Genomic DNA, 23587 nt, shown 5'->3' with positions numbered 1-23587 from the left:
CTCCCTCCTCCCTCCTCTGTCTCCCTCCTCCCTCTCTCCTCTCCTCTGTCTCTCCTCCTCCTCCTGTCTCTGTCTCTCCTCTGTCTCTCCCTGTCTCTCCTCTGTCTCTCCTTCCTCCTCTGTCTCTGTCTATCCTCCCCTCCTCTCCTCCCTCCTCTGTCTCTCCTCCCTCCTCTGTCTCTCCTTCTCTCCTCTGTCTCTCCTCCCCTCCTCTGGAATCTCTCCCTGTCTCTCCCCCCTCTATCTCTCCTCCCTCCTCTGTCTCTCCTCCCTCCTCTGTCTCCCCTCCCTCCTCTGTCTCTCCTCCCTCCTCTGTCTCTCCTCTGTCTCCCCTCCCCTCCTCTGTCTCTCCCCTCCTCTGTCTCTCCTCCTCTGTCTCCTCCCTCCTCTGTCTCTCCTCCCTCCTCTGTCTCTCCCCTCCTCTGTCTCTACTCCTCCCTCTCTGTCTCCTCCTCTCCTCTCCTCCCTCCTCTGTCTCTCCTCCCTCCTCTGTCTCTCCTCTGTCTCTCCTCCTCTGTCTCTCCTCCCTCCTCTGTCTCCCTCCTGTCTCTGTCTCCCTCCCTCCTCTGTCTCTGTCCCTCCCTCCTCTGTCTCTCCTCCCTCCTCCCTCCCCTGTCTCTCCTCCCTCCTCTGTCTCTCCTCCCTCCTCCTCTGTCTCTCCCCCTCCTCTGTCTCTCCTCCCTCCTTGTCTCTCCTCCTCCTCTGTCTCCCCTCCTCTCTCTCCTGTCTCTCCTCCTCCTCTGTCTCTCCTCCCCTCTGTCCCTCCTCCCCTTTCTGTCTCTCCTCTCCTCCTATCTCCCTCCCCCTCTCCCTCCTCCCTCCTCTGTCTCTGTCCTCTGTCTCCCCTCCCTCTCTCCTCCTCCTCCTCTCTCCTCCCTCCCTCCCTCCTCTGTCTCTCCTCTGTCTCTCCCTCACTCCCCTGTCTCTCCTCCTCCTCTCCTCTCCTCCCCCTGTCCTCCTCTCCTCTCTCCCCTCCTCCTGTCCTCTGTCCTCCTCTGTCTCCCTCACTCCTCTGTCTCTCCTCTGTCTCCTCCCTCCCTCTGTCTCCCTCCTCTCCTCTGTCTCTCCTCCCTCCTCTGTCTCCCTCCCTGTCTCTCCCCTCTGTCTCTCCTCTCCCCTCCTCCTCTGTCTCCCCTCCTCCTCTGTCTCTCCTGTCTCTGTCTCTCCCTCCCTCCTCTGTCTCTCCTCCCTCCTCTGTCTCCCCTCCCTCTCCTCCCTGTCTCCCTCCTCTGTCTCTCCTCTCTCTCTCTTCCTCCGTCCTCTGTCTCTCCTCCCTCCTCTGTCTCTCCTCCCTCCACTGTCTCTCCTCTGTCTCTCCTCTCTCTCTCTCCTCCTCCTCTGTCTCTCCTCCCTCCTCCTCTGTCTCTCCTCCCTCCTCTGTCTCTCCTCCCTCCTCTCTCCCCTCCTCCCTCACTCCCCTGTCTCTCCTCCCCTCCTCTGTCTCTCCCTCCTCTGTCCTCCTCCCTCCCTCTCTGTCTCCCCTCCTCCTCTGTCTCTCCTCCCTCCTCTATCTCCCCTCCCTCTCTCTCCCTCCTCTCTATCTCTCCCTGTCTCCCCTCCCTCCTCTGTCTCTCCTCCCTCCTCTGTCTCCCCTCCTCTCTCTCTCCCCTCCCTCCTCTGTCTCTCCTCCCTCCTCTGTCTCCCCTCCCTCCTGTCTGTCTCCCTCTGTCTCTCCTCCCTCCTCTCCTCTGTCTCTACTCCTCCTCTGTCTCCCTCTCTCTCCCTCCTCTGTCTCTTCTCCCTCCTCTGTCTCCCCTCCCTCCTCTGTCTCCCCTCCTCTGTCTCTACTCCCTCCTCTGTCTCTCCTCCCTCCTCTGTCTCTACTCCCTCCTCTGTCTCCCCCTCCCTCCTCTGCCTCCCTCCCTCCTCTGTCTCTACTCCCTCCTCTGTCTCTACTCCCTCCTCTGTCTCCCTCCTCTGTCCTACTCCCTCTCTGTCTCTCCCCCTCCCTGTCTCTCCTCTGTCTCCCCTCCCTCCTCTGTCTCTACTCCCTCCTCTGTCTCTGTGTCTCAGATATTGATGAATGTCATATCTCTCCGGACCTGTGTGGCCACGGCACCTGCGTGAACACCCCTGGCAGCTTTGAGTGTGAATGCTTCGAGGGCTATGAAAGTGGCTTTATGATGATGAAGAACTGCATGGGTGAGTCACGCCCACAAACAGACACACACTGCTCTCTAGATGACTGGAGAGTGGAAGAACTTCCTCAGAGATCCTCTTTGCAAGTAATTTTTGACAGCTGACCTCATTGCACTGTCCCTCTATCATCCTCCCTCTCTTCCTCCCCCTCTCCCCTGCAGATTTTGATGAGTGTGAGCGGAACCCTCTGCTGTGTAGAGGAGGCACCTGTCTGAACACAGAGGGGAGTTATGAGTGTGAATGTCCCCCCGGACACCAGCTTAGTCCCGATGGTTCTGCCTGCGAAGGTAGGTCATATATCCATCCACAGTGGACACTATACATTACACACACACACACACACACACAAACACCTAGAATATGAGACACTATACACTACAGTTTCCTTCTTTTTTTTTACATCATCCCAAAGTCATCTGGAATGCATTTTTAAGTTGATTTATTTTACTGTTATTTGACCAGGTAAGTTGACTGAGAACATATTCTCATTTACAGCAACAACCTGGGGAATAGTTACAGGGGAGAGGAGGGGGATGAATGAGACAATTGTAAACTGGGAATGATTAGGTGACCATGATGGTATGAGGGACAGCTTGGGAATATAGCCAGGACACCGGGGTTAACACCCCTACTCCATTAAAGTAATCTCAAGATATTCTACTACTTTCTATGTTGTCTACTATGGAAGCTAGTTATTTTGATTTAAGCTGACTGTCATGTCATCTTTGTGTGTTTCCAGATGTGAACGAGTGCCAGCTGAGTGACAACCTGTGTAAGAACGGCCACTGTGTCAACATGGTGGGGAACTACCAGTGCTCCTGTGACACTGGTTACCAGGTTACACCAGACAGACAGGGCTGTGTGGGTGAGTGACCACTGACTGAGACATGTCATCATTTGTCTTTGGGGGAGGGGGTGCCATACTTCAGTGTACGGAAATACCTGACATAAGTACATTTACAAAAATGATCATTAACAGAATTTGCTGATTACTTCAAGCATTTTTTAATATCAGAAAAGGCAATATTTGAGTTTTGTTTGTGTGTGTGTGTCTATACTTACCTGTAACCCATCTGATTGCAGATATTGATGAGTGTACCATTATGAATGGAGGCTGTGACACACACTGTACCAACTCAGAGGGCAGCTACGAGTGCAGCTGTAGTGAGGGATACGCTCTCATGCCTGACCTCAGGACCTGCGCTGGTACGTATGTCACTGGGATACACACACACACACACACACACACACACACACACACACACACACACACACACACACACACACACACACATGGAAAAGTCATGTTAACACTCACTCTGTCACACCTGTGTAGATATAGATGAGTGTGAGGACAGCCCTGATATCTGTGATGGAGGCCAGTGCACCAACGTGCCTGGAGAGTACCGCTGTCTCTGCTACGACGGATTCATGGCCTCCATGGACATGAGGACCTGCATCGGTGACTATTCTCTTTCCACTGCTCTCTTTGTCTCTCTCTCTCCCCACCTCTCTCTCTCTCGCTGTATCTGTCTCTCTCTCTCCCCACCTCTCTCTCTCTCTCTATGTATCTGTCTCTCTCTCCCCACCTCTCTCTCTCTCGCTGTATCTGTCTCTCTCTCCCCTCCCCTCTCTCTCTCTCGCTGTATCTGTCTCTCTCTCCCCCACCTCTCTCTCTCTCGCTGTATCTGTCTCTCTCTCCCCCACCTCTCTCTCTCTCGATGTATCTGTCTCTCTCTCCCCACCTCTCTCTCTCTCGCTGTATCTGTCTCTCTCTCCCCACCTCTCTCTCTCTCGCTGTATCTGTCTCTCTCTCCCCCACCTCTCTCTCTCTCGCTGTATCTGTCTCTCTCTCTCCCCACCTCTCTCGCTGAATCTCTCTCTTGTCACTCTCGCTCTCCCCACCTCTCTCCCCACCTCTCTCTCACTGTATCTGTCTCTCTCTCTCTCCCCAACTCTCTCGCTGTATCGCTCTCTCTGTCTCTCTCTCTCTTGCTGTATTGCTCTCTGTCTCTCTCTCTCTCGCTGGACATGAGGACCTGCAACGGTTACTATTCTCTTTCCACTGCTCGCTTTGTCTCTCTCGCTCTCCCCACCTCTCTCTCTCTCTCTCTCTCTCGCTCTCTCTCGCTGTATCTGTCTCTCTCTCCCCCACCTCTCTCTCTCACTGTATCTGTCTCTCTCTCTCACCCCACCTCTCTCGCTGAATCTCTCTCTTGTCACTCTCGCTCTCCCCACCTCTCTCTTGCTGTATCGCTCTCTCTGTCTCTCTCCCCACCTCTCTCTCTCTGTTTCTCTCTCTTTTCCTATCTCGTTCTCTCCTCGTTTCTCTCTCTGTCTCGCTCTCTCTCTCTTTGACCCTGTTAGACATACTCCTCTGTCCCCTTTCCAAGACCAGTTAGCTCATGTTCCTGTGTGTGTGTCCAGATGTGAATGAGTGTGAGCTGAACCCTAACATCTGTCTGCATGGGGACTGTGAGAACACCAAGGGATCATTCATCTGCCACTGCCAGCTGGGGTACTTTGTTAAGAAGGGCTCCACCGGCTGCACAGGTACAGTACACGCACATGCACACAGACACATGCACACAGACACATGCACACAGACACATGCACACAGACACATGCACACAGACACATGCACACAGACACATGCACACAGACACATGCACACAGTCACATGCACACAGACACATGCACACAGACACATGCACACAGACACATGCACACAGACACATGCACACAGACACATGCACACAGACACATGCACACAGTCACATGCACACAGACACATGCACACAGACACACACAGCACCATGGGCTACACACACATACTGGTGGTTACAGCACAGATATTATGTAAAACACGATCTCAGTTATGAACGCTGTCATAAACCTTTGGTCATGTTTCACTTCAGAGTACAGACGATAATGTATGAACCAGAGTACAGACTATAAGATATAAAAGACTTAATGTATAAACTGACTATAAGGTATAAACCAGAGATACAGACTATAATGTATGAACCAGAGTACAGACTATAATGTATGAACCAGAGTACAGACTATAATGTATGAACCAGAGTACAGACTATAAAAACAGACTATAAGTATAAACCAGAGTACAGACTATAATGTATGAACCAGAGTACAGACTATAATGTATAAACCAGAGTACAGACTATAATGTATGAACCAGAGTACAGACTATAATATAATGTATGAACCAGAGTACAGACTATAATGTATAAACCAGAGTACAGACTATAATGTATGAACCAGAGTACAGACTATAATGTATGAACCAGAGTACAGACTATAATGTATGAACCAGAGTACAGACTATAATGTATGAACCAGAGTACAGACTATAATGTATAAACCAGAGTACAGACTATAATGTATGAACCAGAGTACAGACTATAATGTATAAACCAGAGTACAGACTATAATGTATAAACAGAGTACAGACTATAATGTATAAACCAGAGTACAGACTATAATGTATAAACCAGAGTACAGACTATAATGTATGAACCAGAGTACAGACTATAATATAACCAGAGTACAGACTATAATGAAACAGAGTACAGACTATAATATAAACAGAGTGACTATAATGTATAAACAGAGTACAGACTATAATGTATAAACCAGAGTACAGACTATAATGTATAAACCAGAGTACAGACTATAATGTATAAACCAGAGTACAGACTATAATGTATGAACCAGAGTACAGACTATAATGTATAAACCAGAGTACAGACTATAATGTATAAACCAGAGTACAGACTATAATGTATAAACCAGAGTACAGACTATAATGTATAAACCAGAGTACAGACTATAATGTATGAACCAGAGTACAGACTGTAAGGTATAAACCAGAGTACAGACTATAATGTATGAACCAGAGTACAGACTATAATGTATGAACCAGAGTACAGACTATAATATATGAACCAGAGTACACACTATAATGTATAAACTAGAGTACAGACTATAATGTATACACCAGAGTACAGACTATAATGTATGAACCAGAGTACAGACTATAATGTATGAACCAGAGTACAGACTATAATGTATAAACAGAGTACAGACTATAATGTATAAACAGAGTACAGACTATAATGTATGAACCAGAGTACAGACTATAATGTATAAACAGAGTACAGAATATAATGTATAAACAGAGTACAGACTATAATGTATGAACCAGAGTACAGACTATAATGTATAAACCAGAGTACAGACTATAATGTATAAACCAGAGTACAGACTATAATGTATAAACCAGAGTACAGACTATAATGTATAAACCAGAGTACAGACTATAATGTATAAACCAGAGTACAGACTATAATGTATAAACCAGAGTACAGACTATAATGTATAAACCAGGGTACAGACTATAATGTATAAACCAGAGTACAGACTATAATGTATAAACCAGAGTACAGACTATAATGTATAAACCAGAGTACAGACTATAATGTATAAACCAGAGTACAGACTATAATGTATAAACCAGAGTACAGACTATAATGTATAAACCAGAGTACAGACTATAATGTATAAACCAGAGTACAGACTATAATGTATAAACCAGAGTACAGACTATAATGTATAAACCAGAGTACAGACTATAATGTATAAACCAGAGTACAGACTATAATGTATAAACCAGAGTACAGACTATAATGTATAAACCAGAGTACAGACTATAATGTATAAACCAGAGTACAGACTATAAGGTATAAACCAGAGTACAGACTATGATGTATAAACCAGACTACAGACTATTATAAACCAGAGTACAGACTATGATGTATAAACCAAACAGACTATAATGTATAAACCAGAGTACAGACTATAATGTATAAACCAGAGTACAGACTGTAATGTATAAACCAGAGTACAGACTATAAGGTATAAACCAGAGTACAGACTGTAAGGTATAAACCAGAGTACAAACTATAAGGTATAAACCAGAGTACAGACTGTAAGGTATAAACCAGGGAACAGACTGTAAGGTATAAACCAGAGTACAGACTGTAAGGTATAAACCAGAGTACAGACTATAAGGTATAAACCAGGGTACAGACTGTAAGGTATAAACCAGGGAACAGACTGTAAGGTATAAACCAGAGTACAGACTGTAAGGTATAAACCAGAGTACAGACTATAAGGTATAAACCAGGGTACAGACTGTAAGGTATAAACCAGGGAACAGACTGTAAGGTATAAACCAGAGTACAGACTGTAAAGTATAAACCAGAGTACAGACTATAAGACTACAGACTATAAGTTATAAACCAGTGTACAGACTGTGATGTATAAACCAGGGTACAGACTGTAATGTATAAACCAGAGTACAGACTGTGATGTATAAACCAGGGTACAGACTATAAGGTATAAACCAGAGTACAGACTATAATGTATAAACCAGAGTACAGACTATAATGTATAAACCAGGGTACAGACTGTGATGTATAAACCAGGGTACAGACTGTAAGGTATAAACCAGAGTACAGACTATAAGGTATAAACCAGAGTACAGACTATAAGGTATAAACCAGGGTACAGACTGTGATGTATAAACCAGGGTACAGACTGTGATGTATAAACCAGGGTACAGACTGTGATGTATAAACCAGGGTACAGACACAAGGAGAGAGGAACTAACATTGTATGTATTTTATTTTATGTATTTATGTATATCTCTTTCTTATTTCTTCCAGATATTGATGAGTGTGAGATTGGGGCTCACAACTGTGACATGCATGCTGCCTGTCTCAACGTTCCCGGGAGCTTCAAGTGTCGATGTCGTGATGGCTGGGTGGGAGACGGCATCAAGTGTGTAGGTGAGTACACTATAGTGCTGGCCTGGGAAAAAACAGATTCCTCTGTTCAGCCCTCTATGTCCAGGAGATGTGACCACTAGGCGGCAGGTAGTGTTGGGCCAGTAACTGAAAGGTTGCTAGTCCCAGAGCCGACGAGGTGAAAAATATACCCATGTGCCCTTGAGGAAGGCACTTAACCCTAATTTCTCCAGGGTCTCCATTGATAATGACTGACCCTGACTGTGACCCCACTCTTGTTTGACCCTTCTCTCTCCCCATAGACGTGGATGAGTGTTCCACTGAGGAGCACAACTGCAATCTCAATGCAGACTGTGTCAACACCCCCGGCTCCTACCGCTGTGCCTGCAAGGAGGGCTTCAACGGGGATGGCTTCTCCTGTTCTGATATGGATGAGTGTGCTGACAACGTGAACCTGTGTGAGAATGGCCAGTGTCTGAACGCTCCGGGGGGCTACCGCTGTGAATGTGAGATGGGCTTCACCCCCACCGAGGACAGCAAGGCCTGCCAGGGTCAGAATGACAAACTCTTCTTTTTCACCCTGTGATTCATTTTATCACCGTAGATCCTGACTGATCCTCTCTGTGTTTTCCATCGGTAGATATTGACGAATGTAACTTCCAGAACATCTGTGTGTTTGGAACGTGTCAGAATCTACCGGGGATGTTCCGGTGTGTGTGTGACGACGGGTACGAGCTGGACCGCAGCGGAGGAAACTGCACTGGTGAGCAACACACACCCTCTACCACACACTACCCTCTACCACACACTGACAACTCTGCCACAGCATCAGTCTGTACCAACCCAATCTGGCATCCCACATATTTCTCCATCAATTTGGACTTTCTATTCCCTCACTGTACCTCCTCAATCTCAGGAATGCAGCCGCAGCAAGTCTGTGAGATTAACAAGGGTCTTTCTGCTTTCTCAAGTCCGTTCACAGTCTGAGAGCATAGCTTTCATCAAGTGTATGTGTCGTGTTAAAGTGTTTGTGTGTGACTCTATGTGTGTTATTTAGTGTTGGTCATAAAGTGTGTGTTTCTGGCTCTGTGCGTGTGTGTTCCAGACATTAACGAGTGTGCGGACCCTGTGAACTGCATCAATGGCTTGTGTGTGAACACACCCGGAAGCTACCTGTGTAACTGCCCTCCGGACTTCGAGCTCAACCCTACTGGAGTGGGCTGTGTGGGTAAGTACTGGACAACTGGAATCAGAGCAATGCTAATGTCTCGTAGCCATGGAGATGAAGAAACCTCAGCCAATGAATGATTGGCAGAAAGTGTTGAAGGGTGTAAGTGTAACAATAGTTTCTTTCCCTCCTCTCAGACACGCGAGTGGGCAACTGTTTCCTGGATACGTTGGCTCGCGGCGACGGGGGCATCTCCTGCAGTGCTGAGATCGGCGTGGGCGTCACCCGCGCCTCCTGCTGCTGCTCCCTGGGGGGAGCCTGGGGAAACCCCTGTGAACTCTGCCCCCCAATCAACTCCAGTACGTACAATACAGGTCGAACAAAAACATGAAAGACATTTTCTTTTTGAAAAATACGAGGGGGAAACGATCTGTGCTAATCGTGCCCAATTCCACTTGTGTTTTTGAGGGTATGTTGTGCTAGTTTGATGTTTCGTGGTATTTTTTTGTCTATAGCCGAGTACAAGACACTGTGTCCTGGAGGAGAGGGCTTCAGACCCAACCCCATCACTGTCATCCTGGAAGGTAACACATCCTCTCTGTCCTATTCTTCTACTCATCCTGATCTTATTATTCCTCTGTTTGTATTGGAGTATGTCCCAACAAACTAAACCGGACTCTCTCTCTGCCCCTCAAGACATTGATGAGTGTCAGGAGCTGCCAGGCCTGTGCCAGGGTGGTAACTGTGTCAACACCTTCGGCAGCTTCCAGTGCGAGTGCCCTGCAGGCTACTACCTCAACGAGGAGACACGCATCTGCGAGGGTAAGAGGGCAAAGGTGCCAGAGGGGTCAGATGTCAATACGGTCTGTAAGAGGGGTAGCTGTAATGTCTGTACTGTCTAAGTTGGGTACTTATTCAGTACTGTACAGTTAGAGGGGTATTATGTTAGTACTGTGGGTAACCGTCTATATTGTCTGTTTGTGTGTGTCTAGATATTGATGAGTGCACAGCCCACATTGGAATCTGTGGCCCTGGTACCTGCTACAACACCTTGGGGAACTATACCTGCGTGTGTCCTCCTGAGTACATGCAGGTCAACGGAGGAAACAACTGCATGGGTGAGTCAGACCACACTCGGTGGTACATATACAGTACTGTATATATGTGAATAAACAGTTTACTAATGGTTTATAAACCATAATGGATCCTAAACAGTTATTGAGTTGTGTATTTATGGTGAGTCATTCTCAACCCTCTCTCTGGTGACATCACAGATATGAGGAAGAGTGTGTGTTACCGCAACTTTAACGACACGTGTGAGAACGAGCTGTCGTTCAACATGACCAAGAAGATGTGCTGCTGTGCCTACAACGTTGGCAAGGCCTGGAACAAGCCCTGTGAAGCCTGCCCTACCCCTGCCACCTGTGAGTTGGAACATAACACACACAGACATATTATCTACAACACTTTCAATAAAGCCCCTTAAAATGTTCTTAATATGTTCTTAATATGTTCTTAATATGATCTTAATATGCTCTTAATATGGTCTTAATATGGTCTTAATATGTTCTTAATATGGTCTTAATATGGTCTTAATATGTTCTTAATATGGTCTTAATATGTTCTTAATATGGTCTTAATATGTTCTTAATATGTTCTTAATATGTTCTTAATATGCTCTTAATATGGTCTTAATATGTTCTTAATATGTTCTCAATATGGTCTTAATATGTTCTTAATATGTTCTTAATATGCTCTTAATATGGTCTTAATATGTTCTTAATATGGTCTTAATATGTTCTTAATATGTTCTTAATATGGTCTTAATATGTTCTTAATATGGTCTTAATATGTTCTTAATATGGTCTTAATATGTTCTTAATATGTTCTTAATATGCTCTTAATATGGTCTTAATATGTTCTTAATATGTTCTCAATATGGTCTTAATATGTTCTTAATATGTTCTTAATATGCTCTTAATATGGTCTTAATATGTTCTTAATATGGTCTTAATATGGTCTTAATATGGTCTTAATATGGTCTTAATATGTTCTTGGTGCATAAGTTCACTCAGTTGTTTTGTCCTCTCTCCCACAGCGGAGTACCAGTTACTGTGTGGGAACCAGGCTCCTGGGTTCATCATAGATATCCACACAGGCAAGCCCATCGGTAAGGTCATTAGGTTAAAGGTCAAATAGGTCATAATGGCCTACTGCTCTCTCAACACATAAACTGATCAATATTGTCATCATTATTGTAATTTTATGGTACCACTATGTGTGTCTATTGTAAATTGTGCTTTTGAAGACTTAATCGAGTAGAAAGGGGCTTTGTGAGTGAAAGAGTAGCTAACATAGCATGATGTTTCTGTATTGTTCTGCAGATATTGATGAGTGTCGAGAGATCCCGGGGATATGTGCCAACGGAGTGTGTATAAACCAGATAGGAAGCTTCCGCTGTGAATGTCCCATGGGTTTCAGCTATAACAATATACTGCTCATCTGTGAAGGTAAGGCTCAGACACACACGCAACTACACACACACACATACTCACACTCAGTCTATACATAATCTCTGACACACAAAACAATTGCTTACATTTAGCAGACACTCTTATCCAGAGCCATTTACAGGAGCAATTAGGGTTAAGTTCCTTGCTCAAGGGCACATGGGGAGATTTGTCACCGAGTCGGCTTGGATTCAAACCAGCAACCTTGTCACTTTTCTGTTTGGTCCTCCTCAGCTTCTGAATGACTTCATACTGGGCTTTTACAAGACAGTTGTGACCACTGTGACTGACGGTTGCCCCCTCTTGTTTTTCTTCCCTCCAGATATTGACGAGTGTAACAGTGGAGACAACCTGTGCCAACGCAACGCCAACTGTATCAACATCCCAGGGAGCTACCGCTGCGAGTGCTCGCCAGGCTTCAAGCTGTCCCCCAGCGGGGCCTGCGTGGGTGAGTCCAGACTGTGCCTAGGGGCAGCAGGGATTTACCATCTCAGAACAATAGGGGGTTGGAGGGATTATGCGAATGCTTTATGAGTGACGTGTACTACAGTGATTTTCCCTGTCGAGAGGTAATTGTATGAGAGTTAGATGGTTTATTAGTCAATGGGAAAACACATTCGGTGCCTTTTGAGGTCTGAATTTGTCAGAAAAAAAGTTTGATTTCACCTAATTTTAACATTCTGTCAAAAAGAGAATGTTAAAATGAAAAAGTTAAATCAATATTTTAGTAAGTGCCTACTAGCACTTCCTATTCACAGCCCCTGTCAGCCCTTATATGTTGAAAATTGAAGATTTTGTCATGCTATATATGACATCAGAGCTCAGTGGCTATACAGTAACATGCTATACATGACATCAGAGCTCAGTGGCTGTACAGTAACATGCTATACATGACATCAGAGCTCAGTGGCTATACAGTAACATGCTATACATGACATCAGAGCTCAGTGGCTGTACAGTAACACGCTATACATGACATCAGAGCTCAGTGGCTGTACAGTAACACGCTATACATGACATCAGAGCTCAGTGGCTGTACAGTAACACGCTATACATGACATCAGAGCTCATTGGCTGTACAGTAACATGCTATACATGACATCAGAGCTCAGTGGCTGTACAGTAACACGCTATACATGACATCAGAGCTCATTGGCTGTACAGTAACATGCTATGCATGACATGACCATCAGAGCTCAGTGGCTGTACAGTAACACGCTATACATGACATCAGAGCTCAGTGGCTGTACAGTAACACGCTATACATGACATCAGAGCTCAGTGGCTGTACAGTAACACACTATACATGACATCAGAGCTCAGTGGCTGTACAGTAACACGCTATACATGACGTCAGAGCTCAGTGGCTATACAGTAACATGCTATACATGACATCAGAGCTCAGTGGCTGTACAGTAACACGCTATACATGACATCAGAGCTGAGTGGCTGTACAGTAACACGCTATACATGACATCAGAGCTCAGTGGCTGTACAGTAACACGCTATACATGACATCAGAGCTCAGTGTCTGTACAGTAACACGCTATACATGACATCAGAGCTCAGTGGCTATACAGTAACACGCTATACATGACATCAGAGCTGAGTGGCTGTACAGTAACACGCTATACATGACATCAGAGCTCAGTGGCTGTACAGTAACATGCTATACATGACGTCAGAGCTCAGTGGCTGTACAGTAACACGCTATACATGACGTCAGAGCTCAGTGGCTGTACAGTAACACGCTATACATGACATCAGAGCTCAGTGGCTGTACAGTAACACGCTATACATGACGTCAGAGCTCAGTGGCTGTACAGTAACACGCTATACATGACATCAGAGCTCAGTGGCTAACACACTATGCATGATGTCAGACCTCAGATTCCCCGCTTCACAACACTGTATGGGTTTTGACTGACAGCTGTTATAAACTTGAGCACCTGACATGACAAGAAGATGCCCCATCCTTCCTGCTAATTGGACTACTTTTGACCATTTTGTTATTGTCTGAGTGAGGAAAATGCTGTAAATGGAGAGGAGTCGATGTGATCTGAAAGATGAGATGTTGGGTATTATATTAAATACCACTTTGATGTCATACAAGTAAACCACACACCCATGAGTCCAAATGTGCACTTCACATTTCCATATTTTAAAACTCATGTCATTTACAGTATCAATGTTTATAATGTCTATGTTTGATCCACAGTTACAAGGAGGACATGAGTTATACCCTGGGTTGTCCTGAACATAATGAGCCTTTGTCTGTCATATTGTGATCAAAATTAGCCACGGAACATACACTTGAATGCAGTCATGACTGCGTTCTATGCATTCCAAAATTACAATCTGTTTGTCTGAAGTGCTTTTTGAAAGCCTAACACTATAATATCGTATTTTATAACTTAGCTGACCATGTTTTCAATAGAATAAGCTTTCAAATGATGCCCACCTGACCCAGATTGGGATTTAAAATGGACCGTTTTTGGATTGCGTGAACAACAACAGTAATTGTGTGATGGTGGGGATTCAGGGCTGTGTTCCAAACAAAAAACTACAAGTGTGCTTGCTTCAGTTCCTCAACGGCAAAGCTAGGAGAGATCAAAAAAGCACCTTATAGTTGAAGGCTCTTTCCTTGAGTAGTAAGAGTGGAGACACCAGATTTAAGGGGGGGATTCTCCCCCTTAAATCCCCCACAGATTTAAGGGGGGGATTTTAACAGGTTGACCATAACAGGGTTGAGGATTCTTTGATCTAAATCAGCTATAAATCCCCTTGTGACAGGAGGAATAATGGAAGCTTGTTGTGTGCAACAGGGAGTGGCAACAGGGAGTAGCAACAGGGAGTGGCAACAGGGAGTGGCAACAGGGAGTGGCAACAGGGAGTGGCAACAGGGAGTGGCAACAGGGAGTGGCAACAGGGAGTAGCAACAGGGAGTGGCAACAGGGAGTGGCAACAGGGAGTGGCAACAGGGAGTAGCAACAGGGAGTAGCAACAGGGAGTGGCAACAGGGAGTGGCAACAGGGAGTAGCAACAGGGAGTGGCAACAGGGAGTGGCAACAGGGAGTGGCAACAGGGAGTGGCAACATGGAGTGGCAACAGGGAGTGGCAACAGGGAGTGGCAACAGGGAGTGGCAACAGGGAGTAGCCTGTCTATCGATGGGTAACAGGGTTGACATGTTTTTCTCGACCTGCTCAGTTTTCCACCACAAAACACCAGAAAATGAGCAAAAAGAATAACCTGCTTTTACACTAGGATTTTACTATTAGGGGCTGTATTTTCAGCTGGCGTGAAGCCAGCGCAATTGTCAAACGCACACTAGTTTGTGATTTCGACCTGTTTAAGATCCAGCTGTGACGCACAGTGCCCATACGCTCATGGAACAAAAGAGATGTTCTTTTTGTGCCCGTAAACCTTGTATTAAGAAACATAAAAAACTATCGTTTTTTTTCCATTTCATTTGATCACAAACCAAGCAGAGCCTCCCCTCCTGTCAATGAAGGCAGTTTTTTTCCATTTCATTTGATCACAAACCAAGTTTGAGCCTCCGACCTGTCAATGAAGGCAGTTTTTTTCCATTTCATTTGATCACAAACCAAGCAGAGCCTCCCCTCCTGTCAATGAAGGCAGTTTTTTTCCATTTCATTTGATCACAAACCAAGCAGAGCCTCCCCTCCTGTCAATGAAGGCAGTTTTTTTCCATTTCATTTGATCACAAACCAAGCAGAGCCTCCCCTCCTGTCAATGAAGGCAGTTTTTTTCCATTTCATTTGATCACAAACCAAGCAGAGCCTCCCTCCTGTCAATGAAGGCAGTTTTTTTCCATTTCATTTGATCACAAACCAAGCAGAGCCTCCCTCCTGTCAATGAAGGCAGTTTTTCCATTTCATTTGATCACAAAAAGCAGAGCCTCCCCTCCTGTCAATGAAGGCAGTTTTTTTCCATTTCATTTGATCACAAACCAAGCAGAGCCTCCCCTCCCTGTCAATGAAGGCAGTTTTTTTCCATTTCATTTGATCACAAACCAAGCAGAGCCTCCCCTCCTGTCAATGAAGGCAGTTTTTTTCCATTTCATTTGATCACAAACCAAGCAGAGCCTCCCCTCCTGTCAATGAAGGCAGTTTTTTTCCATTTCATTTGATCACAAACCAAGCAGAGCCTCCCCTCCTGTCAATGAAGGCAGTTTTTTTCTGCCCAATGCATTTGCCAAGTTGTCAACACCATCATAAAGGGGTTGGCTCGTGAGAACGTTTTGAAACAAATCTTAATCAAGATCAAGTTTGGAAGCATCCCTTTTAATAAACTGTATCAATCCACAATGGACTAGGAAGTGCCCCCATGCAGCCGAATTGGAGTTGATGACAACGCAAAGACCGTCAATAACTGACAGAACTTGAGACCACGGCATGCAGTATTAAGCCATGAAACGCGTTGATTGGCCAGTGAGTGGCCAATCCCTTGTCACGCCTATCATTTATTTATTCATAAAAACCCAGCCCTTTTGCGTCACCGCCAGCTGTTGCGCTCATAATTCCTGCAATGAAAATAGCTCAAATGTTTCTGACACACCCCCGGACCTGTAGCACTATCGTCAGCGCTTAGATTTACCATTGGGTTAGGTTTGTTAATCAAATAGAACCTTAAATGTCCAATGTTTCTTTTGATAAACAATAAAATAATCGTTTCACCATATTAAAATGAGAATTCATGTAACAGGGTTGACCTTAAAATGAGGGACAGTAGATTTATCACTAATCATATGAAATAAATAATTATCTTCAGAAATTACTTTGTCAAAGCAACAAAATAACTAGGGATTTACAAAGATGGCGAAATGTTGGGGTTAAAGTGAATTCAAATCTTCCTAGAAGTCAATGCTTCATTTTGGCACTTTAGCAAACCAGATGTATTGAATTCTCCATGTGGTCTATATTAAAGGAGCTTCAATATAACAGGCTTTTAAATTTCAATATTGGTGCACAATTTCTACTTAAAATATCAAAGGGAATGACCCATGTAATGTATTTCTCCAAGTCAGTTAGTTAATGCTGGAGCTGCCTTCTTGGCCTGGTCTCCCAGGAAAACCAATTATTGATCTCCATGGAATTTCCCAGTTAGTCATTTATTACAAATGAACTAAAACGTGTGTATGATATATGAATCAATGAATCTTCTCTCCCTAATGTGTGTAGACCGTAACGAGTGCCAGGAGATCCCTAACGTGTGTAGCCACGGAGAGTGTATCGACACCCAGGGCAGCTTCCGCTGTCTCTGCCACAACGGATTCAAGGCTACCGCCGACCAGACCATGTGCATGGGTAAGTAAAGAGTCCCAGTAAACTAAATAGACTTACCTTAGCAGACACAGTAGATCCTCTATAGTTTGGTTTCAATGAACTGGTCTCAGTCTCACCTGGTCTCACTCCGTTTCAGATATCGATGAGTGTGACAGACAGCCGTGTGGGAACGGAACCTGTAAGAACACAGTGGGCTCCTACAACTGTCTCTGCTTCTCAGGCTTCGAGCTCACACACAACAATGACTGCATGGGTACGTACTCGATCACATCCCAGCGCACATCTTAGAAAATAATGATCATGTTTGAAGCATATTTTGAATGATAAGATGAAAACAATCTCGATCCACTTTCCAGACATTGATGAGTGCAGTGCGTTGGTGGGTCAGGTGTGTAGGAATGGCCAGTGTATCAACGGCCTGGGCTCCTTCCAGTGTCTCTGTCAGGAAGGCTACGAACTCACCCTAGACGGAAAGAACTGTGTTGGTAAGTCAAGTCAACTTCCAGGCAGACCAGGAACAAATACATATTCTATGTCAAATCATTTCAAATACTTGACCCACGCTTGATTTAGTTTGCCATGTACAATGGAACCAAGGGAATAGTCCAAAAAAGTGCAAACTCCAAGCTAAATCAAGTATTTGTTTTAATGTATGTCAGATCCGGCGTTGGTGTGTGTGAGCTGTAGGGTATTTCTAGTGAGGAGTCTACCACTGTCGTTTGTCAGATATCAATGAATGCGTGAGTCTTCCTGGGACCTGCTCTCCTGGAATCTGTCAGAACCTGGATGGATCCTTCCGCTGTATCTGCCCAGCTGGATACGAGGTCCAGAACGATCAGTGTATAGGTAGGAGTCTCCTTCACACACACACACACACTGGACCACCACAAGGAACATGACTCCATGACAACTGTACATACTGATCCCACCTGCTTACACAGCTAGGGCCATAATATGCTCACAACTACACATCAGGGTGTCAATGACCATCCATCTGGCCCAACACACACACACACACCGTATGTATAACGGCCGTATAGCCTTGTGCACTGTTGGGGTGACACGTTTATACACACACATACACCCATACACCATCTGGCTTTGGAGTTTAAAACTCATCCCCTCTCCCTCCTGTCATCCCTCTCCTCCCAGATATCAACGAGTGTGAGGTGGAGCCCAATATCTGCCAGTTTGGCACGTGCACCAACACCCCAGGAAGCTTCCAGTGTATCTGCCAGAATGGCTTCGTTCTGTCTGACAATGGACGCCGCTGCTTTGGTGAGGGAGAGAACCCTCCAAGTCGTCACTAAATGGCCATGTTAGAGAGTACTTGTGGAAATATAGTCTCAGATTTGTTAGTCGCAGCACTTCTGTTTTTTCTAGTGTGGCCAAAAAGTAATAATCTTTTTATACTGTCTCAGCCTCACTGGTGGTAGTCAATTGTCTACTCTCCTCCTGACTTGGTTGTTTGCAACCCCTACAGATACTAGAGAGAGCTTCTGCTTCACCCGCTTTGAGTCTGGCAAGTGTTCTGTACCTAAAGCCTTCAACACCACCAAGGCCAAGTGCTGCTGCAGCAAGATGCCAGGCGAGGGCTGGGGAGACCCCTGCGAGCTGTGCCCACGCGAGAGCGAGGGTGAGTCACACACACAACACGTTCCACACACACACAGTACTTTTCCAGTCAATGTAGTGATAAAAATGCATTCTTCAACTCAAGCCAGTTGATATGAGCTAAACCAAAATGATCCTGTCTTGTTATCAGTCCGTAGATCTAACCTCTGACCTCTGTCTCCTTGTGTCTCCAGCAGCCTTTGACAGCCTGTGTCCCTACGGCCATGGAGCCTTGCCCGGACGAGGGGACGCCCGTGAGGGTGAGTGACAGACTGGGCCACCCCCAGACATACCCACCCCTCAACTGTATCAGCTCTTTGATGACCCCATGCCAAAACTTTCTGGTCAATAAAACTGTCCTTGTCTGTCTTTCTGTAGATATGAATGAGTGTCTGGACAACCCAGGCGTCTGTCAGAACGGTGTCTGTATCAACACGGATGGATCGTTCCGCTGCGAGTGTCCCTTCGGGTACAACCTGGACTACACCGGGATCAACTGTGTTGGTGAGCTGACTCCTATTGGGGGGATGAAGATTTTTTAAATCTTTATTTTAGCAGGGGGTCCTATTGAGACCAATGTCTATTTTACACGGGAGTCCTGCATTTACACAATTTACAAATACAACTTTACAAAATTACAAAATACACTTAGTTTTTTTTGATTGCTTAAGCACGATTTTCAAAACAGGGCACGTGTTTTCAAAACACTACACACAATTAGCACAACCACACACCCAATTAGCAAACCCTACAGATCCTTTGCAAAATTAAACACTCTTGTAAAAACTATACACTTCTTTTTAAAAACCACACTTTGTTACCATATGAAACACACACGTTTCACATTACTATACTCTGTTTGCACGAGTTACACTCTGCTGTGATAAACCTAAAACACTTTTAGCACTTCTACTTCCCTATGATTAGAGTAGGCTACTATCAACAAAGTACAAATATAATGTAATACTGTAACCAAATGTCACTTTACGTATTGTAAGTTTGTTTTTTTTACTTTAAAAAAACAACTAGACATTGTCTCTTCGCCTAGCTGGATCTGGCCAGAGAATTTCATCAACATCGCAGGCAATGTTGTCATTAGCAGGACACCTTGGAAAGAAACGTCTTGAATGACGAATCCATTCTTGCATTTCTGCTACCTACATCTGGTCACAGGCCTCCTCCATGGCTTGGATGAGGGGTACCTCAGTCTGAAGACGGAGATCATATACCTTCCACCGCCATGCCGAGAAAAACTCTTCTATAGGGTTGAGGAATGGAGAGTATGGTGGAAGATATAGGACGGTGAAATGTGGATGTTGCTGAAACCAGTTTTGAACCAGAGCAGAGCGGTGGAAAGACACATTGTCCCAGACAACAATGTATTGCATATGATCGATGTGATTTGCTGCTGTTATGTTGTACAATTGGTCCAAGAATGTAAGTATGAGTGCTGTGTTGTAAGGGCCCATATGGGCATGGCGGTGGAGGACCCCATTCTGTGTAATGGCTGCACAGAGTGTTATATTACCCCCACGTTGCCCTGGGACATTGACTATAGCCCTGTGGCCAATGATGTTTCTTCCCCTCCTTCGTGTTCTCGTCATGTTGAACCCAGCCTCATCTACGTAAATTAACTCATGCTGGATCTCCTCTCCATCCATTCGTAAAACTCTGAAAAACAGTGTCAGGCAAAATTGTGTAGTTCAGTGTAGATCTAATATACATATTACAGTACAGTAAAAGATAATGAGACAGTATGCAAGATCACACTGTTAAAGTGAATACACACCTCTGCATAATCATGCCGCAGTCGTTTCACCCTTTCAGAATTGCGCTCGAAAGGCACTCGATAAATTTGCTTCATTTGAATATGTTTTTTTTCCGGATGCGTGCCAGTGTTGATGTTGAGACCTGATGGATATCGTTGAAATCGGCGTGGTTATTGACAATGTTAGCTTGGAGCTGCTTGAGTGTTATAGCATTGTTAGCCAAAACCATGTTTACTATCTCCCTCTCTTGCTGTTCTGTGAACATAGGAGGCCTTCCCCCTTGTCGTCCCTGACCCTCAATTCTATGTAAAAAAAAAAACAGTATACAATTGTACAGTAATTTCACAGGAAAAGGTAACAGAAGTGCTGATAGTGCATAGAATACAGTACTGTAAGCAGTTACTGAAACCGTGCAGATGTTTTTGATATGATGATATTTTTACAATACCTATTTTCCAGTCTAAATGTTCTCATCACACTTGCCACTGTATATCGGCTTAGATTTGGCTGTACTCGCAGTCCAGCCTCCCTCATTTACCAGAGTTGGTCCTCTTTGAGCACCTTCTTGTCTTCCTCCCCTTCCTCCTCCGTGTTCTCGCTCTCGTCCTCCTCGTCGTCGTCGTCCTCCTCGTCGTCGTTACTCTTTCTCTGACTCCTTCCATTGTGCTTGAAGACCGATGAACTCACCTGCTGCTTTTTATAGTGCTCATACACCTGATTGGTGTGTCTACAATTAAGCAAATGAGTGTTTTCACACCTGATGACTGTGTTGAACCAATTGGTTGGACGGTGTGGTAATTTGACAGTCAGCGCTTTGGTATTGCAAGGACGTGACTTCATGATAGATTTTTGGGTGTAATGTATGTCAAGTGTGTTTAGTGTTTTGCAAATCAATGTGTGTAGAGTTTTGCAACAAGTGTGAGGTTGACAATGTGCTTATAGTTGTGCAAATATGGGCTGATGTTTTGCTTCTTGAGTGTAAGGTTTTGCTAATAGTGTACTACTTTTAATTGTAGTGTGTAAGCAATCCAAAAAAACTGTAAGAGAAACAATCACATTCCTCAACAAAGAGGTCCCCAATCAACAATTTGAACTGCCCGAGAGGCACCGGTACATCTAGTTGTAGGGAACTCTGTAGATTGATCCATACATGGAATGCAAAGAAACTAAAAGCTGATTCACCTAACAAAGAGGTCTCCAGAGTTAGCCATCCCTGAGACCGGGTATGGTAACATGTACGTCTAAAGTTTAGCAATGACGTTAGCAAAGGTACTGCAGACTTTTTTGTAAGAGAAGCTTATACATAAAAAGATATCAATGAATCAACCTATGTGACTTCACTGATGGCCAGCCTACTTTCTGATACAGAATGCAGTGATGTGAACTGAACCTGTCGCCTGTGATAAACTAGTGCACTGTGATAAACTGTAGTGCACTGTGATAAACTGTAGTGCACTGTGATAAACTGTAGTGTGCTGTGATAAACTGTAGTGCACTGTGATAAACTGTAGTGCACTGTGATAAACTGTAGTGCACTGTGATAAACTGTAGTGTGCTGTGATAAACTGTAGTGCACTGTGATAAACTGTAGTGCACTGTGATAAAAACTGTAGTGCACTGTGATAAACTGTAGTGCACTGTGATAAACTGTGATAAAACTGTAGTGCACTGTGATAAACTGTAGTGCAATGCACTGTGATAAACTGTAGTGCACTGTGATAAACTGTAGACTAAACTGTAGTGCACTGTGATAAACTGTAGTGCACTGTGATAAACTGTAGTGCACTGTGATAAACTGTAGTGCACTGTGATAAACTGTAGTGCACTGTGATAAACTGTAGTGCACTGTGATAAACTGTAGTGCACTGTGATAAACTGTAGTGTGCTGTGATAAACTGTAGTGCACTGTGATAAACTGTAGTGCACTGTGATAAACTGTAGTGCACTGTGATAAACTGTAGTGCACTGTGATAAACTGTAGTGCACTGTGATAAACTGTAGTGCACTGTGATAAACTGTAGTGCACTGTGATAAACTGTAGTGCACTGTGATAAACTGTAGTGCACTGTGATAAACTGTAGTGCACTGTGATAAACTGTAGTGCACTGTGATAAACTGAATCTAAATGCTTTAATGTAGTGGCAGCTGAGTTCATATAGATGATGTCACCATAGTCTAGAACTGGGAAGATCGGTCAACAGAATGATTTGCTTCCTGCTATTTAACGAGAGGCATGACCTATTTCTATACAAGAAGTCCATTTTTATTCTCAACTTATTAACTAACTGATCAATATCTTTTTAAAAGACAGCTTTTCATCTCTCCAGATGACCAGATATTAATAAGCAGGGACATCATGAATGTGGGCACCATCCAAAGTACATGTCCAAATCATCAGATAAATGTTTGTGTTCTGGAAAACAACATACACTTGGTTTCATCTGCATTCAGCAACAATTTCAGTTCAACAAAGATTTTCTGTAAAGAAATGAATGCAGACTGTAGCTCAGAAAGAGCCTGGTTCACCGTGGGGGTGTCCACTTACACGACAGTCATCAGCATACAAGTGCAGGTTACCATTTTTTACAGATAAACCGATGATGATGATGATGATTACATTTACTGTCCTTCAAGAGGACATTCTTGTCAGAGGTCTACTACCTGAGGCCAAATGAATTAACATTACTGTTCCTCCCCTCCTCCCTCTCCCACCCCAGACACTGATGAGTGCTCTATAGGGAACCCCTGTGGTAACGGGACCTGTACTAACGTGTTGGGAGGCTTCGAGTGCTCCTGTCATGAAGGCTTCGAACCCGGACCTATGATGACCTGTGAAGGTAAAGAGGGGGTCAATGCAAGTAGTCTAGGTAGCCATTTGATTAGATGTTCAGGAGTCTTATGGCTTGGGGGTAGAAGCTGTTTAGAAGCCTCTTGGACCAAGACTTGGCACTCCGGTCCGCTTGCCGTATGGTAGCAGAGAGAACAGTCTATGACTAGGGTGCCTGGAGTCTTTGACAAGAGACTCCAGATTCTACAATTTGTCTTGTATGATAGAATGCTCATGTACTCATCTCTCTCTGTCTCTCTGTCTCTCTCTCTCTCTCTCTCTCTCTCCAGATATCAACGAGTGTTCTCTGAACCCCCTGCTGTGTGCCTTCCGCTGTGTCAATACTTTTGGTTCGTACGAGTGCATGTGTCCCTCGGGCTACGTGCTGCGAGATGACCACCGCATGTGCAGAGGTGAGGGGACAC

At 44.7% G+C, this 23587-nt stretch overlaps 1 protein-coding gene across 1 annotated transcript in view; it reads left to right on the top strand.

Moving 5' to 3' along the window:
- LOC135524574 (fibrillin-2-like) overlaps positions 1-23587 on the top strand; it is a 133132-nt gene that overhangs the window by 84493 nt on the left and 25052 nt on the right. The window contains exons 26-53 of the mRNA XM_064952237.1: positions 2014-2142; positions 2301-2426; positions 2879-3004; positions 3223-3345; positions 3476-3601; positions 4567-4692; positions 7887-8009; positions 8270-8518; positions 8608-8730; positions 9073-9195; positions 9333-9494; positions 9651-9719; positions 9832-9957; positions 10128-10253; positions 10410-10559; positions 11234-11305; positions 11520-11645; positions 11968-12093; positions 16848-16973; positions 17089-17205; positions 17309-17437; positions 17679-17798; positions 18105-18230; positions 18436-18588; positions 18761-18826; positions 18945-19070; positions 23053-23172; positions 23453-23575. Coding sequence (XP_064808309.1) covers positions 2014-2142; positions 2301-2426; positions 2879-3004; positions 3223-3345; positions 3476-3601; positions 4567-4692; positions 7887-8009; positions 8270-8518; positions 8608-8730; positions 9073-9195; positions 9333-9494; positions 9651-9719; positions 9832-9957; positions 10128-10253; positions 10410-10559; positions 11234-11305; positions 11520-11645; positions 11968-12093; positions 16848-16973; positions 17089-17205; positions 17309-17437; positions 17679-17798; positions 18105-18230; positions 18436-18588; positions 18761-18826; positions 18945-19070; positions 23053-23172; positions 23453-23575 — 3537 coding nt within the window. The remainder of the gene's footprint in view (positions 1-2013; positions 2143-2300; positions 2427-2878; positions 3005-3222; positions 3346-3475; positions 3602-4566; positions 4693-7886; positions 8010-8269; positions 8519-8607; positions 8731-9072; positions 9196-9332; positions 9495-9650; positions 9720-9831; positions 9958-10127; positions 10254-10409; positions 10560-11233; positions 11306-11519; positions 11646-11967; positions 12094-16847; positions 16974-17088; positions 17206-17308; positions 17438-17678; positions 17799-18104; positions 18231-18435; positions 18589-18760; positions 18827-18944; positions 19071-23052; positions 23173-23452; positions 23576-23587) is intronic.

This window comes from Oncorhynchus masou, chromosome 31, assembly GCF_036934945.1.
Source record: "Oncorhynchus masou masou isolate Uvic2021 chromosome 31, UVic_Omas_1.1, whole genome shotgun sequence".
In the NCBI taxonomy this organism is placed as follows: domain Eukaryota; kingdom Metazoa; phylum Chordata; class Actinopteri; order Salmoniformes; family Salmonidae; genus Oncorhynchus; species Oncorhynchus masou.
This window is presented reverse-complemented; position numbering and strand designations above follow the sequence as displayed.